This window comes from Vidua chalybeata, chromosome 3, assembly GCF_026979565.1.
Source record: "Vidua chalybeata isolate OUT-0048 chromosome 3, bVidCha1 merged haplotype, whole genome shotgun sequence".
Taxonomy (NCBI): Eukaryota; Metazoa; Chordata; class Aves; order Passeriformes; family Viduidae; genus Vidua; species Vidua chalybeata.
The window spans coordinates 32,422,157-32,440,419 of record NC_071532.1 but is presented as its reverse complement, the minus strand read 5'-3'; the positions used below and the strand labels follow the sequence as shown (position 1 = coordinate 32,440,419).

General features: G+C 43.6%; 1 protein-coding gene across 1 annotated transcript in view; it reads right to left on the bottom strand.

Moving 5' to 3' along the window:
• Positions 1–9,879: 9,879 nt before the first annotated feature.
• Positions 9,880–18,263, bottom strand: part of CAPN14 (calpain 14) — a 31,918-nt gene continuing 23,534 nt past the window's right edge. The window contains exons 16-22 of the mRNA XM_053937991.1: positions 17,276–17,333; positions 15,482–15,546; positions 14,976–15,044; positions 14,781–14,859; positions 13,543–13,659; positions 12,788–12,843; positions 9,880–12,509 (exon numbers count right to left, since the gene is read on the bottom strand). Coding sequence (XP_053793966.1) covers positions 12,483–12,509; positions 12,788–12,843; positions 13,543–13,659; positions 14,781–14,859; positions 14,976–15,044; positions 15,482–15,546; positions 17,276–17,333 — 471 coding nt within the window. The 3' untranslated portion in view covers positions 9,880–12,482. The remainder of the gene's footprint in view (positions 12,510–12,787; positions 12,844–13,542; positions 13,660–14,780; positions 14,860–14,975; positions 15,045–15,481; positions 15,547–17,275; positions 17,334–18,263) is intronic.

The window sequence follows — 18,263 nt, the reverse complement described above, 5'->3', positions numbered from 1 at the left end:
TTAAAAAAACAGAACAAAAACTTTTTATTGGCTGTCTCCTCTCCCTTGCTGAGGTAACAGAACTGTAACTTGTCCTACATCTGCAGCTTAAATGGGAGGGTCAAACTGAAGCTGTGAAGCACTCACCTCCTCCTCTGGGGTGATGATATCATTTTGCACCTCTTCACCTACTGCTGCATGCAGAAAGGGAAATGCAGGAGTTCCTGCAGGCATTTTGCTCTATCAGTGTTGCAAGCAGATCTCTTCCAGTACCTCTAAAGGATTTTTTTTTCCTTTTAATTAAACAGCAAGCATTCTTCTCTAGCAAACTTTCCACGATGGCATCTCCAGTTAATTAAATGTTTAAGCTGTCAGGAAATGCTATGCATTAAAAAAAATAAAATAAAGAGGAGAGCTACTTTAATAGCATTTGTTAATTGAAACTCTCATCAAGTCAGCTGCAGCAACAGAAGCTGCTTCCCGAGTCGATGGGCAAGAGCACACACCCAGTCATTGCAGTTCCTACAAGTCAGACTCCCACCTCCAGGCTAGTGTCTGTGGCACTGATGGATGAGGCAGCACTGAGCTCCCCCACCATTGGAACAACTGCAAAGACTTCTATGTAGTAAAACTGGAGGAAAGCTGGGGGAAATTCTTGCTTACCTCAAGGTATTTTCCATCTCCAGCAACGGCAATCAAATGGACACCCACTTGTATTTAGTTTCCATGCTCCCCAGTCCTTGTCTCCATTTGGTGGAGCACATGTTTTTCTGGACTACATGCAGGCTTTACTCACAGCATTTCCAAGTGCCCAATGATGCCAGTCTAAGCAGGTGTGGAAACAAGGGGAAAAGCAATGGGAGATTTGAAGGGAGACACATCAACTTCAGTGTGTGACTGAGGGACATTTTAGCAAAGAACAGTTCCCTTGGACAGTGCTCTTCAACTGAAACCACCTTCAGTATTGTTCACTGGTTGCTTTTGATCAGCCCTGCCTCTGGGCTTTATTGCCACAATAAAGCTTTCTGGATCCTGTCTGTCCCCAGATGTCTCTGGTGCTTGTTAGTCTCTCCTGATTCTCCCATTTTCTGGAAAAAGCCCCTGGATAAGCAATGACTGCTGATCCCATAGCCTGTTTTTTCCTTGTTTGGTAGGGTAAGCTGCCTAGCTCCAGGTCACTGCACCAGCAACCAGTGGCAGGCACAGCAAATGGCCACAAAGGCCATTTGAGACCAAAGGCAGCAGAGAGTTTATGGGCCAAGTTGCAGCAAAAAATCAATAAACAGAGCACAGGGCAGGTGAATCTTTACCAGCAGCAGCTGAGCCTGTGAGGTCCTGGGCACCCTGCAGTTCTCAGCACAGCTCTGGTAAAACACGTGCTCCTGGGGGACCCCAGTGCTGCTGGGACTTCCAAGGGAAGCAAAGCTGCTCACCTGCCTCCCAAGGAGCTTTTCTCCTGTGTGCATTCACACACATGCACACACCCCCTCCCCCACATCCATCTCTAAAAGCAGAGAACCTTGCCAGAATTCAGACCAAACCCTTTTGTTGCTCTGAATGTGCTAAATCAGTCCCTTTTAGCCAGCTGCAGGACTGTCTCTCAGACACATTGAAGCCCATAATTGTGGTTTGGACAGGTGACACTCAACAGAATAAAGAACAGTCATGTGATGGGTGAGAGAACACATTAGCTAAAATAAAGCTTTGTCCTTAAAGCACCTTTAATGCCTCTGTCCTTTTGTGTGCAGGTGTTAAGCAGACTTCAGAATTAAATCTCTATTTCTGGGATATGTAAGTATGGCCCAGTGCCAACTGGGATCTAGGCATCTATTAACACAGCTGGCAGTATGTAATATTGCACCAGGCAATTCTGGGGAAGGAAAATTTTCACAGCTGGGTGGAAAGTTTTACCCTCATCTTCCTCCTATAAAACTTTTCATAGAAAAAATTCCTGACTGTTTATCTCACCCTTCTCCAGAGGGATACAAAAACTGGAGACAGTGAGTCACACACCACCTTACTTCTTAAGATTTTAATCCCATTATTTAGGTGAAGTGTTTAGGAATAGACATTTCTTCATATACAATCCAATGCTTTAAGCATGAAGACAGTGATTTTTATTTGATCAGGCTACCTCCCTCTAAGTACAAAAGTTCCAAGGGGCTGACAACTACTAACCCAACAGCTCCCTGACAATTAGTTAACAAGCAGTTAGTCTGTACAAAAAGAGTGAGTAATGTCAATGTCTGTGCTTGCTCCATGTTGATCTTTTCATAGGATCCACTGTGATCTCCTACACAAAAACACACATGGTGCTAGAAATCCTACCTATCTAAAAGGGAATGGTATTCTACCCTGACTGTGCTCAGGTGGATTAACGTCTCCTTTCCCATCACCAAATCATTGCTGTTGGTTAGACAGCAAAGCAGCAGCTTGATTCCCCTACTAGCAGGACAAAATTTCAAGGCTGCTGTTTAGAAAACAAAATAATGTTTAATTGCACACATTTGTTTTGCTGTTATTGAGCAAGAACAAGTCAGAAGCCCAACAGCATTATTTTTCTTTCCCAGCATAGAACCTCATGAATGCATTCAAACCTGTTAGCGTTTGTTAGTCCCAGAGGGTCTTGTTGAACCGGAACGATCAATAGATGCAAACAGAGCAGGTAAAGAGGCAATCAGAGCCCTAGAAACTTGAAATATTTTCCATTAGGACACCTTAATAACTTCCCCTGAAGTAGTATTTCAACTGCTGGTGCTACAAGCAAGGAGACATCCCAGGAAGGAGCAGTCTGCGCGAGACACGTGAGGGGTGAAACCCATCTTGATTTTACCACCTGGAGCAAAATGTATGCTCTGGACAGCAAGACGTTCTCCAAATAGCTTGGGCCATCCCATGCAGGAGAGGTTTTTCACAGGAACTTCTGTATATGGAAGATAATTGGAGGGAACCGCTCCAACGTTCGGGGTTCTGATCTCCTCGCAGTAATGAGCGCACAAGCAGGGGATGCATATGCATGAGAACATAATTAGGAGTGGTAAAACCTGGAAGATTTTCAAACTCTGTGGCAATTACCAACTTAAACACACAAAAAATTAAGATAGCCTTATACCCAAAGGAAAGTTATTATTCAAAGTGCCTTGCCTCATTATAGTTAGCTGGAGCTCAAACAGCAGGCTGGTGAGCAGGGGAGAGCTGCCTTCCATTAGCAGCAGGTGCTCTCCCTCGGATGGAGGCAGGATGCTGGCATCCTTCTGCTCTTGCCCAGACATCTCAAATGGTCCCAGAATGCTTCATGGGAACAAAAATAGAAAGCACAGGGCATACATGACTGGCAGCTTGGCCTCCCCTGTTGCTCTTTGGGCCTCTCTGGTGAAGAGCATTCATGGACAGAGAGCTATCCTATGTAAATAGATTCACTAAATAAATGTGGTAATTATACTGAATATTATTCTCAGTAGAAATAGCAGCAGGCAAATGATTTGCATAAGAAATGTGGATTATTCATGTAAATGAATGTGTTATTTGTTTATAGAAAAGATTAAGTCTTTTCTAAAGACCTAGAACTCAGCTATACATAAAAGCAAACACTTAACCAGCCTTTCATGCCTCCACTGTGCTCTGCCCACCTTTATCAAATTCATCTTTGCAGTACTACCTATGTTTTTCTCATCAGTCCATTTTGCTAAAGCTCAAACTCCCCTCAGTGCAGGGGATAGTTAATCTTCTCTAGGGAGATTGTTTGGGCTGCCACTGAAGAATCTTTAGTGGAATCCAGGCTTTTAATCTTTGTTTCAGCAAGCTGAGCCTAGTGCCAAGAGAAAAAGGAGTGGTTTCTAGGTTTGAAGAGCTGTACAAAAAGCCTGACTTGGAAGGATGACTCCTTTAATTACCCTCCTCCATGTGCTGAATGCAAGGAAAGGCTGGGGTCCCAGACTGGCTGCCCCTGCACAGTGCAGAAGCAACCAGGAGTAGCCTCAGTTTGGGAGCAATAGGGCAAGGTGAGCATATCCTTTTCAGCACCCAAGAGCCAGGCTACTGATGGAGACATTGTGTGCCCACCCCTCACTCACTGTGGTACCCCATGGCCTGCTCACTTTCACCCTCCTACCCAAGCAATGCAGAAGGGGTTGATCCCACTGCAACCACCTCTTGTTAACATCAGAACAGCCTCATCCCTCACTGTAGCAATCCCCAGGCCAGGGTTATTCACCAAAGGAAAAACACTGACTTCACACAAAGAACAGACAGGCAGTCTGAGGTGATGCTGCAGGACCTTCACCCTGCCATTCTGGCCTGCAAAGCAGCCAGCTCAGCTCCTGGACCCAGCCTGGGAAGGGCACAAGCAGCCACTACAGCCTCTGAGGAAAGCAGCTTTACCAGTAATCAGGAGACCTTCTCTCTGGGCTTTGTTAACTAAAGGCAGCTCTTCATATACTGCCAACCACATCCTGGGCTGCATCAAAGGAAACAAAGCCACCAAGTCCAAGGAGGGGATTCTCTCCCTCTACTCATGAGACTGCTCTCATGAGACTCCACCTGGAGTACTGAACCAGCTCTGGGACTCCCAACATAAGATGGATGTCGACCTGTCAGACTGAGTCCAGAGGAGGCCATGAAGATGCTCAGAGAGCTGGAGCACCTCCCCTACAAAGGCAGGCTGGGAGAGCTGGGGTTGTTCAGCCTGGAGGACAGAAGTTTCCATGGAGACCTCAGAGCACCTTCCAGAACCTTATGGGGGCACACAAGAAAGTGGGAGAGGGATTTTTTACATGAACAGGTAGTGGTAAGACAAGGGGGAATGGCTTTAAACTGAATGAGGGTAAGATTTAGATTAGATATAAGGAAGACTTTTTTTTTTTTCAATGAAGATGGTGAATCACTGGAACACGTTGCCCAGAGAGGTGGCAGATGACCTGTCCCTGGAAACATTCAAAGCCAGGTTGGATGAGGCTCAGAGTAATCTGGTCTAGTTGAAGATACCCCTACTTACTGCAGAAGGATTGGGCTGGATGACCTTTAAAAGTCCTTTCCAATACAAATTACTCTATGATTCTAAATGCCAGGTCATTGAGGAGAAACATTCTCAGCTGATCGCATGGGCCACCAGAGGGTCTGTTGCCTCTGGTTGTTTTAAATAATTTGAGAAAGGAAGAATGTCTGCCTCACAGCAGGAAGGGCTTCTTTTCTGTCAGAGTAAGGTCTCCAGTGACAGCTGTGCCTAGCTCAGGTTCTGGCACCTTAATTCAGCAAAGTAATGTGGACTTCTCAGCTTCCTTCAGCTCCATTAGGTGGTCAGAACTGACAGAAATTATTTGATGTTCTACAGATTTAAAGCAACATTTTTCATAATTTAAAGAGTAGTGTTGAGGAATGGCACCTCCACACGGCCTTCCCACCAAACTTCTCTTGCCATTTTGTATCTCCAAGTGCTTGTAAACCATAAAAATAAAAATAAAGAATAAATGGGAGTTCCTTCTACTGGACTCAGCAGTTTATTCTTGCAGCATATGAATAATTTTCTGTTAATTCATCCCCTAAATTCTTTATGTGCTTAGCTATGTGTTGGTTTGATAGAGTATCCTTTTCTTTTTTGCATTTGATACAACTGAAGTTCTGCAAAACTCAGCGGTTTAAACTCTTGGAAACTTGCACACATTGGAAAATATTGATCCATCTGGAGGAGGCTGTGAAGTGCCCAAGCCTTGCTCCCACACTCTGCCCTGCACAAGTAGAAAAGCAAGCTGAAATGGAAATTGAGTTCTCAGTAATGTTCAACTCAGCTGTTCAAAAATAATGAGCCCTTCAGATCAAGCTACTTTGGAGATGCTCAGGATTATTTCTCTTGTCCATATCTGCCTGGTGAGTGTTGGGAGGCCAGGAGTCAGAGTCCCTGAGGACAAGCATCTTAACATCAGGCTGACATTTCCCCAGCCTCACTGAAAGGTAGAAGTTGTGCACAAGGGATGCATTCAGCACAGACACTACCTGGGGTTCAGAAAAGGGATCTGAGACAAGCATGGCTCCAAGTTAAAATAAGTCCTCCAATGTCTGTGCCACACGTTTCCTTGGGTACAGTCACACCCTGGTGCTGGGACACCTGGTCCAACATGAGCCAGTTCCTGCAGGATTTCAGACATCAGTTTGCAGAGCTGGAGCTAATGAATGGCTGGATTTAATGTTGGCCAGAGGATCAGGGGGAACACCTCAGCCATCTGTGTTAGTCTTTTGCTACATGCGTACCTATGCCCTAAGAGTAGGAGACAGTTTTTAAGACTAGGTTATGTCTCTGCTGAGATCTGAGATCAAGGAGCAGCTAGAAGAGCGGGTAATGTTGATATTGTTTTCTTTTTTCCTTTTAAAAGGAAACACAGTAAATTGCAATAAACACTCAAGTTGCAGAGAAGGGTCAAGAAGGGTGGGTACTCCAAGGAGCACAAAAAAACACCTACTCCATTAATGGGGACCTGTACCCAAGGACTTACAGAGCAAGCATGGCTCCAGTTTCTGGAGCAGCATTTCAAACTAACTCTTTGGTTTTGAAGAAGGCTGTGGAAAGGGAGAGACTGCAGTAACAGGACAATCACAAACATAATCCCACTCCTGCATCCTCTGGAAGCTTAGCATTGAGCTGCAGAGGCAGGAGCCCTCAGCAGCCTCAGCCCAGGCAAAGAACAGCATTGCTGCTGCCAGCAGCCAGGCTGAAAGCACCCACTCAGGGTAGCTTAAGACCAAATTTCTCACTCTTATGCTCCAGCTCTTCAGCAGTGCAGAGCTGCTTTCAAGCAATAAGTCATTTATGTCTAGCTGCGGCATATTTATGAGAAAGAAATCCTGCTTTTACCTGAAGAAAAAAAGCTACTTTAGAGCAACTACCTCTTTCATTTCACCTCGCTTAATGAGCACCAGCTATAGATATCCTCCTTGTAGCCACATTTCCAGGAGCATGAAGTGCTCTGCATGTTTTTGCAGGGTGCTTAGCTTTTAACCCTTCCCTCCACACCTGATGTGCGCATGACAAGTCAGGGAGGAAAAAAAAGGGGTGTTTTAAAATTGTAACACTTCATAGCAATCACATTTTGGATTTTTTGAATCTGAAAATGCAATTCCCACATTTGTATGTTCATTTCAAATATTCCATCAAAATGTGCTGCAAGAAAAAACTGGATTTATAATTGCTGCTCTCCTAATGGAGATCCCCTGTGCTAGATTATGAGTGGAAATTTTCCTCCTCAACAGCAGTAGCAAAGTTCATTTTTCTTGTCTCACACAACAGCTGAAAATTTGTACAAAAACCAAGTTCGTTTTCAACCTCTTACTGTGAATTTGAGTTCCAAGGATCAACACGATGGTCCAGCTGTAACATTAATAGTGATAATGGGGACATGTAATTCACCCAAGAATAATTTTCTAGGACACTTATGGCATTAAACACTTATTCAGTAACAAAAAAAGTAGCAGATAAGCCCAGGTAGAAAGCACTTCTGCCTGGTATCTGCAGCCACCACAATGCCAAGCATATCCTTCGCAAGTGGCATCACTCTCTGGCACTGCCAGGCTGGGTAGAATTAGTCAGGATTTTGTAGGTTTTTTCCTTTATCTGTGGAATGTCAGCTTCCTACATTACATGGCTGATGTGAGCAAAACAAAGGTCTGCCTGCCCTGGAAGGGAGCGCGATGGAGACATTCATTTCCCCAGAATAGGTAGTGTAACAAATCAATCCTGACTGCACTGATAAATTGAACTTCAAGCTTGGTGATACTGCTTTTCAGGTCTAATTCAGTGTAAGACACAGCAGGAAGGAAAGGCAAAGGCACTCGTTAGCATTTCATTCTGCTAGGAGCTGCTCCCTGAGCAGGGAACGGAGAAAAAAAAAATTTTTTCGTCTTCTTTTTTACCACAGCATTGCAACAGTTTTAAAGGAAGGTGGCATGAGGTTCACAGGAATATGTGGGGGTGTATGTGCAGAGAGAGAGGTGCAAAGAACTTCTCAGAGATCACTGGCTTCTTGCCAAGACCCAAACCTTGGGAGGGGGTTATAACTTGAGCTCCTGGATGCCAACAAGAATGAAGCATTGCTTATGGGAAAAATCCAGTTCCCCCAGCAGTAGGAGGATTACAGAGCAGCCATGCTGTGGTATGCAAAGGGAGGAGGACTTCAGGAGGCTGAGGGGTCAAAGCTTATCTCTTAACAGAGCCTCAGGCTGAATACAGATCACTCCCCTGGGGAACTGCAGAAGTACTTATTTTCTAAATAAACAGCAAGTCCTGCTCTTGTGTCACATAGCAGCCATGACCCTGGGGACCTGATCTTTCTCCCCTTGGCACTGTAAATAATAACAAAGGGAATTTTTGCCCTTCAGTTTTCTGAATAATGATGAAAGCATCATTCCTCTGTATCACACTCTAGCTTTTCACCCTCTTCCACACTGAAGCACAGGTTTGCATTCAACCAGAGTCTAGCAGGACTAGCTTTAGGAGAAAAGTCTCCACAGTCTTCCAAGAAACATTGACCTGAACAGCTCACAGAGGAAATAAAAAAAGACTTTAGGTTTGTAAATTTTGAAATCCCATTGTCAGAATTGAGTCTCCTGGTGGGTTGTAGAACTGAGAGTGGGTGACTGAGGACTGGTTGACACTTGGATTTAGCAGTGGCTTTGACTCCATATCCCCATATTGTCTCTTCACTCCCATCACTGCCCTGTACAAAGTGGGACACTTTGCACCCACTCTGCTCAGTGGACAGTTTTCAGGCACCATCTGCCCCTGGAAACAGGCTTTTCCTTCCACAAGCTCCAAAAGTTCTCATTTTTATGGTGCCAGTCCAATGACACCTTGCCCTTTAGAGGTCCATTTGTGGGTCATGGAATTAGGATTACATGTACTGCTTAATAATCAAAACCAAAGCAACATCATTCATTCCACACAGATCATCTTGTGGTGTGATCAAAGTCTGCTGACACAGCTTGGACAGCTGTGATAGTGCAGTAGCCATTTGCATGAACAGAATACCTCTTAGCAAAGGATTCAATGTGCTTTTAGGTAAGGCAGAAGTCCTGGTGACCCCACTGTAAAACAGGTAAAAGGTGAGATGTGACCTCAGACAGAGAATTACACTGCAGTGTCTCAACAGCATTTAATTGATTACCCAGAAAGAAACACACAGATTGAGTATTTCTGCCTATCTCAAACCTGGGCCAGCTTGGTATCTCTAGGGTGGTCATCTCTAGCTGCCTAAGGGCAAGAGCCCATGATCTTGAGGTGATTTGCCTTGTGGTTACTTGTCCCCAGAGGACAGCTCTTCCCCTTTTTGCCTAAAACTGCCACAGCTCTTCACCGTAGCCACGACCTCTCCAGCTATGCTTGTCATTCCTGTAAGTCTTAGATCTTTTAGAGTCCTGTTAGGCTTGAGAGTAGAGCCTGTCCTGTTGCCATCTAGACAGAAGCCCTGACTATGCAGAATGCATGTGAGCAGTGCGGCTGACTGGTATCTATCTGCTGTACCCCGACTGCACCCTCAACATGCACACTAACTATATCCAGGAAACATGAAATACTTCAGGTGTGTGTGTGTATTTGCAGCAATAAGCTCTAGCTGAAGACTCTGTTTGCAAAGGGTTGATTAGTTCCTTTCAATTTCATCTCAGCCTTATTGTTACAATATACCTCACCATCCATCTCTTCTTCCCACTCCAGACATTATTTGCTATTCTTGCACCTGCCTTTTTCAAAAAGGACTTTTATTAGCAATACTAGTCTCAAGCCACAGTCCCACTTTTCTTTCATTTCTGCTAGAGCAATACCACCCACTGCAAAGCTCAGCATCCCTGTAAATGCTGTGGTTACAAACGAATGCATCCTTCAGCAGCATTTCAGACCATTTTTTTCACAATGCACATTGTAAATGAGGAGTAATATATCTTCAGAATTGCCCAGAAAACATTATTCTGTTAGGAATATAAAAGCTTCACAGTGTCCGAGTAGGTGCCCTTGCCAAAAACATTTTATTGTGAGCCAGATAATTCAGTTTGAATTGTACATGGTTTGGTATAATCATTCCAGTAAAAGATTCTTTACAATTCTGTAACAGCAAGTCACATGGCTCAATAAAGTTTATTGCTGCAAATGCTTAGTGATTCATGGCATGGATGAATTCTGTTTCTTTCCTGGATCAAGTAATCAATAGCAAAATAATCTCCCTGCAATTACATTGTTCTGCATTAAAGAGGTGTGAAGTAAATAAGTACAAAATCTGATAGAAAAAACAATGTGTACAACAGTAAAATGAACTGCAATTTGAAACTGGGTGTCCTGCACCAGTTTTGCACACAGCCTGTGGTGGAGCTACATCCAGCACACTCCCAGCCTTAAATGTGCAACAAACCCAGTTGGGACTGAGAGATTTCCCTCCCATCATGTCCAACACAGTCTGCTGTGAACACTCTGCACTCACACAGATCCCCCTGGACATTCCCACAGGTGCCAGGGACCATCCTTTCCAAAACATGCTGAGAAAAGCAGGACCTATGCTCCCTTAACCAATACTTTTGGTTCTTCGAACGCTGCTCCTGCACACAGTAAATCAGTGTTTATAACATCCCCTGCTGAGTTGAGTGCAAATTAAATCAGGCTAATTTAGTTTGCACCATCATGTTCAGCTGTGAATCACAAAAGGAAACAGGGACGTGCATTGAGAGGGAGCTGCTGATGGAGCCTCCTCAGGAGCCCGGCAGGACACGGAGCCTCTTTGGGAGCCCAGTGGGACATGGAGCCCTCGGCTGCTCCAGGGGCCCTGGGTGTCCCTGCTCCCTCCAACCTGCTCTGATTCAGACACTGAACCCTGTGACTCCACAGCAGGTCGCTCCCAATAGATGATAGATATATCATCTGTAATAAACAAGTACCAACACAGCCATCTATTTATCTGGTTCTAACAGTTTTCTCATAAAAACTGGATGAAAATGATATTGCTTAGAAACAGACTGTTCTGGGAAATAAAGTGCATGCTGTTGTTTTTACTGCTTAATGCCTCCTGACTGGGAACACTTATATGCAAAGGAGTTCCTCTATAAATATGCTTATGCTATTGCTCAGGCCTCAGTGCAGTGGTAAGCACATCCCTGAGCTCAGTCATGCCCATGTTTACTTTCTTATCCACAGTCCACCTCATTCCTGAATCTTACATGCACTCTGAAAAAATATTTATGAGATTAAGCACCTAAAAAGTCACAAAAAGCCAGAGGGAAGGCTGCCTATGCAAGCTTAATATAACTCCTTCCTACAAAGGTATTAGAGTGTGATCTTTCATTATATGTTCATTCCCACTGGAGCTCTGTTTCATTTAGCACCCAGACTCAGACTAGGCTGTGCACTGTAAAAGAGCCTCAATTGAGCTGTCTGCAGGAATGCAAAAAAGGGAAAAAAAAGAAAAAAAATCAAAGCAGCAAATTGTAACAGTCACTTAGGGTGGAAATTTCCAGCCCAAATAAATGAATGGTAAGAAAGTGGAAAAGGATCCTACAGACAGATGCATCAAGTAACTCTCTCATGGAATTTGATGTGAATAGTCCCACTTATACCATGCTCTCTAATGCTGCTCACAGCCACCACGCACCTGAGTTGTACTATTTAATTAGCTACAACCTACATTTTCCTGCATACTTTAGAAGTACACACACACACACTCACCCTATAGAAAATAAATATCCAAATATTTTATCAGAAAGCTTCTGTATCATCCTACTGAGAACATTCATTCCCTGCCAGTCTCTTAATATGGGATCAGTTTACTTTTCACTGTACTGTACTTTTCAATCTGCAGAGAAAACCCACTTTTCTTAAATAAATACACAATCAAGATACAACAAACAGCTGGAGGCTCAGCTCATCACTTGGTCAAATCAAATTAGGGCCACTTCAATAGGGCTATGTTAACTTGTAAAAGCAAAAGAGATGGTTTGAATACTTGCGATCACCTTTCCAAGTCAGGGCTAGGGAAGACTGTTCATTCATTCTGTGAGTCTCCGCCCCCTCTTTCTCAGAAGCCCACAGATTCCAGCTCTCTATCATGGGCCTAGAAGCTACAGAACGGGGATCCCTCTATCAGGTGACAAGTTACTCAGGACAGGGGCTTTTTCCCTCCCAGATTCAAGAGCCCCATCACCAAGCACAGCCTCTGGGCATTGCCACAATGTGTGCCTATAACAGCAGCATTACATTAGCATGAAGCAGGTGACCCCAACAACTCAGCCATGCTCCACGGTGTCACACTGTGCACTTGTGGTAATTGGCATCCAATGGTCTCTCCTTAGTAGGGTTGTCTGAAGTGAAGTAGGACTCAAAATAAATATGTTAATTAGTAAAACTTGAGTTCACCAAGTCTGTGGTTATCATGTTAAGTCTGCTTGAGGAAAAGATTTTTCATATGAAGTAAAAAGTTGAAACAAGGCAGCCTTCCTCGTCCTGGTACAGGTGTGGTTGTCTCTTCCTCTACAGCACTGCTTCAGGAATAAAGTGTCATCATCATCCACTGAAAATAATACGGAAAGGGGGTTGAAATAATCCATCCCTGTGAGAGCTCTGCCATACTCTCACCTGGACTGGACTACAGGGCATTGGAGATATTCTACCTCCAGAAGAAATAGAAGCCATAATAAAGCAGACTTAGAAGCCTGAGTCTCCTTGCTGTTTGTAACCTGCCCTGTAAGTGGTCAGTTAAAGATACCTTTTCTAAGGCTACAGAATAAAACATGCAGTGCCACATGCAGCAAAGGGGCCTGCATCTGACAGTCAGGGGATGGGCTTTACCTCAGATTTCCGGAGATATATCCCTTTGCCATCTTGTGTTAAGTTGCGAAAGGCCTCTGCAAAAGAAGTAAATAAGGAGTGTTAACCTGATAGCCAAGAGATCACCACAGCCAAGGCACTGTCTTGGGAAAAACCCCAAAGGCAGATCTTGTAGGCTGTTCTCAAGTGCATGTGAGCTTCTCTGTTCTGTCCCTGGGAGATCCCTAAAGGCTGGAACACTGGGAGCAACTGAATAAAGTCAGGCATGTTACTGTCTGCCCATCCATCTGTAAAACCTCAAAATGCTGGTGGGTCCCAACCTTACCCACTACAATTATGAGACATGTGCTAAGTGTCTGCAGCATGGTCTGAGTATCAGCTGTCTCATCATCAAACTGCAGTCCAAAGACATATTTCAAAGCTTTCTTCTTCCTGGCAAAGGTGTATTTCAAGGCTGTCTTCTTAATGAAAAACAAGTCGTTTTCGTCTGTAATTTGCCTACCTTTTCCTACAAGGCCAGTGCAAATGTGCAGAGAGCTTAATCACTCTGATATGTACAGCTTAGATGTCTGTAGGAAGGGACTGGCAGGGAGGTAAAGAGAGAGCTTAGCTTCCTCTGTATCTGTCCCTTGCTTTAAACTGATTACTCTTGCTTTATTCAGAAATCCAGTCCTGCAATTTTCCCACTTCCCACTGCCAGTGGGATCAGCATCAGAGGGGCCATGGCTCAGCTGGCAGCCCAGCTTGCCTGGCCAGACACAGAACACCAGCCTCACCTCCCATGATCTCCACTCGAAGCATGAAGCAAACAAAGCTCTCAAAACTGATCTGTAAGTCAGGGTCACCGTATCTGATTGCCATCAAATTACAGACTTCATTGCTGAGTGAAATGCCTACATAAAATGGGGGGGGAAAAAAGGAACACAGAATGAGATGGCACAACTGAGTGGTCTTCATCCCTTCTCCAACAGCTTTGTTTTTCAAGCCTGGCCTAAAATAATCAAATATTAGCCAGCCTAAATGAGATCTCTACACAAAAATATCTTCTCCAAATTTAAAAGGGTTCAGGTCTGCTCCCCCATACTTACAGTCCTTCCAGAGTTGAAATAAAATACAAAGAGGCCTCTTTTGCTCATGGGATATGAGGGTAATAGCAGCAGCTGGGTTTAAGAGCAATATTCTCAAGAGGGTAGGAAAGGAGATGAAAAAGAAAATCCAGAGGAAGCTCATACAAAAAGCATCAGTCCCAATGTCAAGCAGCAGCAGCATTTGCAAAGAACAAAAGCATTCGCTATTCATGGTCTGGGATTTTAGTTTGCTTTAGCAGAGGTCTGCCTGGGTTTCTCACTATGCTTTCACTGACTCAGATGAACTGGGTGAACGTGCACCAAAAAGATGAATTATATTTAAGGTGTAAACATGGAAAGGAAGCTACAAGACTGAACTCCAGCCTCCACACAACCCCCAGTAATAGCAGCAGAGCTCAGTCCGGTATTTGGACCCATATGGATCATCTTCCATTTCTAGACCAAGCCTCAGACACTGCATGTGAATTAGTGAAGTCTGGCACCAATATAGCCTCCATGCAAGTCCCACATTTCCAGGTTTGGTCCCTGAGCTGTCGTTTTCAGCAGAGGCAGCAATTTAATACAAGCTAGATCTGGCCTCCTGCATCCCCACAACCCTACAAAATCTTTTAAAATTCACTTAGCAACATACAGGAGGGGTTCAAAAATTGGTTCTGAAATAGTCAGACACTTCTGTTTCAGACAACTCTCAGTGCGAGACCACACTGAGAAAAGAGTGGGCAGCCCGTCCCATGGCAAAATAATTTTCAGATGCGTTTACCCAGCTAAAGAAGAAAGAAGAGATTGCCAAGGCCATGCAAACTATAATGTTTTCCACTCCTTCTGAGCTCTCCACACAGTTATCAAGATGTTTCCCAGCCCTGTGCTTTTTCTTCAGCTTTCATGAGCAAGAAGATGAGACTTGCCAAAATATGTTGTGGGCTCACCTGTCTCCTGTACAGCTGCATGCAGTTCCACAAGGTCAAGCTTTCCTGGTCTGTGGGTGTCTCTCTTCTGGAAAACTTCCTGTGGGGTGAGGGAGCACTTTTAAACAAACCAAACCACCCAAAACCCAACAGGTGACACCAAAGGGACTGTGAGCAGGGAGATATTGAAAGGGGGCTTAGAAATTACTGTCATACCAAATAGAAAAGCAGCCTTTTCCACAGGACTCTGAATTCCTGGATACTCAGTGTGCCAGTGGCATTCAGCTTAGTGGGAACATTAAGGTCAGAACATCTCAAACATTAGGAAGCACCCATTATATATATTAAAAAATGAAAAAAGAAAAAAAAAGCCAAACCAAAAACCCAAACAACCAAAAAACTTGCAGCCACTCTAACATCCATGCAATTATAATATGAGGATAATGATTTCTTAGCCCACGTGCCTATTTATGGACTTGATCCTCCTCCCACTAAAGTCAAAGAAAACCTGGCTGCTGATTTTAGAAGTGGTAGGAGTCAACCCTTTCCCAAACTAGCTCCAGTCTGTCACAGCTGAACTGTTATTATGGAGGGTGAGAAGTTCAATAAGCAAGGCCATGTCCTGGTGGTAAAGAAATCACAGTAACATCCAGTCTGGCCCAAGAAAAAATGCTCTGGTAAAGTACTGTATGAGTCAGAAGCATCACTCATGACAAGGATACATCCAGGAGTGCCAAGATACCCTGGCAGGAATCCAGACTGAAATTGAGGCGAAAATTCTGGAAATCTGGAGAGGAAAAAAAAAAATGTTTTGAGGAGTCAGTAGACATCTCTCAGAAAAATGGACTCTCACAAAATTCCCCCTTACTTGAGAGGGGTCAGGCCCCAAAGCCTTTGTGAAACTTTACACCCACTTGAGAAGATGTATCATTTATGATGATAAAAATATGAGGCAACAGGATGGATTCTACTAGTCTCAGAAAATCCAATATGAGCTCCCTGCAGGCATGTAATATAGAATGAAATATGGTACACTATCTCCAGCTGTTAGAGAAAATGGAAGGAAAAGGACATCCAAAGCTCTAATCCCAAACAGAATTTACTGCATGACCTTGAGAAAAGTCACTTGACCTGAAGAGCTTTGGGGAACAGCACTGCAGATTAATTGAAACCCTTGTACTAAGCATCTCTCCCTCTCTTTCTCAGACACGCTGCCAGCTCTGTTAATATAATTAAAAGTACAGGCACTGCTGAAAACATGATACTGCCTCAAAGCTTAGCATTCCTGGTTCATATATAACTTGAAGAGTAACAGAAATAGGCTCTAATCTCACTGCAAATCATGATTACAGTTGGTCTGCACCTTCCACTGAGTAAGGGACAGAATCATAACTCACCAATCCCTTCTCTGCAGGAAGTCAAGATGCTTTAATAATTTTAATATTGTAATAGCCCTGTTTAGTAAATATGAACCAAGTACTGTAAAGATTTTAAAATAATTCTTAAAATTAATAATTTATTAAAAGTAAAGACTCCCTGTTCAATATTGTTTTCTCACAGATAAGACAGTGCCTGGTGGGTCAGTTTACAAAGACAGAAGAACTATCCTTGCCCACTTTTGTAGAAAAGAGAGTAATATCAAATTCAGTTTAAGTGAAAAAGGCATCACATCACTCTTTTGATCATCTTCTTTGTTGCCTGTAATAGCTGGACGGATCATTTTCTATGTTGCATATTGATTGTTACCACTGAAGAAACCAGGAAAAAGATCTGGATTCATCATTATATCTGTAATTTCATTGTCATTGTTCAGAGAGAACAGCCACTGCAATGCCTCACTGCTGCCCAGGTAGTGTTATTTGTTACCAAGGTCTAAATTATAAGCCTGTGGAGTGCTTTGGGCTGCCCCCAGCAGAGTGGATGTCACACATGAGAGAGACAAGCTCAGGGCTCACCTGGCTCTCACAAGCATGGGTTACAGAGGCCACCTGCACCTCATCCTGTCCCCCAAACACAGAGAAAGGGGCAGCCCTATGCATGCACAGCAGGGAAGAGTAAATAGCAACACCAGCATGGAGCAAGCACATGAAAGTCAAGGCAAGACCCTCCTCCACCACACCAATTCCTACAGACCAGTCTTTCCACATCTTCTAGTTTGGTGCTGCTGAAACTGAGGCAGTGGCACAGGCTGAAATGAGATACAGTTTCAGAATCAAAGCTGAGGTCAAGCTAGGTTTGGAGGCCAAATTAAGACTCTGCATCCATGCTTGCTCTCCTCCCTCATTATTTCAGTTGTTGAAATTCAAACTAGATTAGCTCTGCTTATAACATTTCTGCCATATTGATTCACACCCCAGCAAATCCTTTTGCTCTGGAAATCTAACATGGCATCAAAAGAGTAAGTTCAGTCAGACTGAAGCCAGTTTCTCTTCCCAGAATTCAAGAAATGGATACAGGAGCTGAGGCTTTTCTCTGAGAGGGTTTATTTTACAGAAACATTATTTCTCAGCACTTACTTCTCCAAGATATATTATTCAAGATCCTCTGGAGCTGAACAGCATTTATTTCAGGATTCTGTGATATAGGAGAGAATTTTAGGTTTTTTTTTTCCTAAGTATTAAATCACTTTTCTCCCTCTTTTGTTTTCCCAGCATGCCCCATCTTCATTCTCTGCTTTTCTGGCCCCACTCCAGCCACTGTGAAAATCGATAGAAAAGACTCCCTTTGAATATGACAAGATTCTGAGCCTGTAAGGGCTGCAATGTGCTCGAGGCTAAGTTTTCAGGGCTTCACACAGATCAGTGCAGTAGGGCAGATTTCCACTAAGTGAAGATACAGGCCTTTCAGCCCTGGTGCCATCTGTCCCATCAAGCACACTGTCAAGGGATCTGCTTCAAACATTCCCCTTTTATAATTTACAAACAAACAAAAAAAAAAAAAAAAAAAAAAAAAAAAAAAAAGAAAGGAAACTTTGGAATACTTCTACCTAAACTTTTCAAAGCAGAGACTCCATCCCACCCTTGTCATACTAAAGTTTATAAATCTTTTAGCAGCTGTGACAATGGTTTGTTTGGAGGATTTTTTTAAATGTCACTCTTCAAAAATAAAAGCCTGCTTTCAGATCACGGAGACATGCCAGGGTAAAGCCTTCAGAAATGGCAGTATCTGTCTTTGCCTCTGTGTGTACTTGGATGTCCTGACAGCAAAGGACCAGCAACTCACAGTATGTGGCAATTTCTAGCACATCAAAGCCACACCATTCTCAAAACCAAAATCTTAAACAAGGGGCAAAAAGAGAAAGCATTCCTTGTTTTTAGTAACAGCTTCCTTCAAAATATTCCTATTAAAAGGGCAGATTTGTTTTTGTGAAATTGTGTTTGCCAAATACAGGGTATGATGCTAAATAAATGCAGTGACCTTTTCTGAAAGGTGAAACGCTTGCATCCCTCACCACAGTCAGTGGGATCCCTGATGGTCAGCTCCACCCCAAATCAGGCCTGAGAA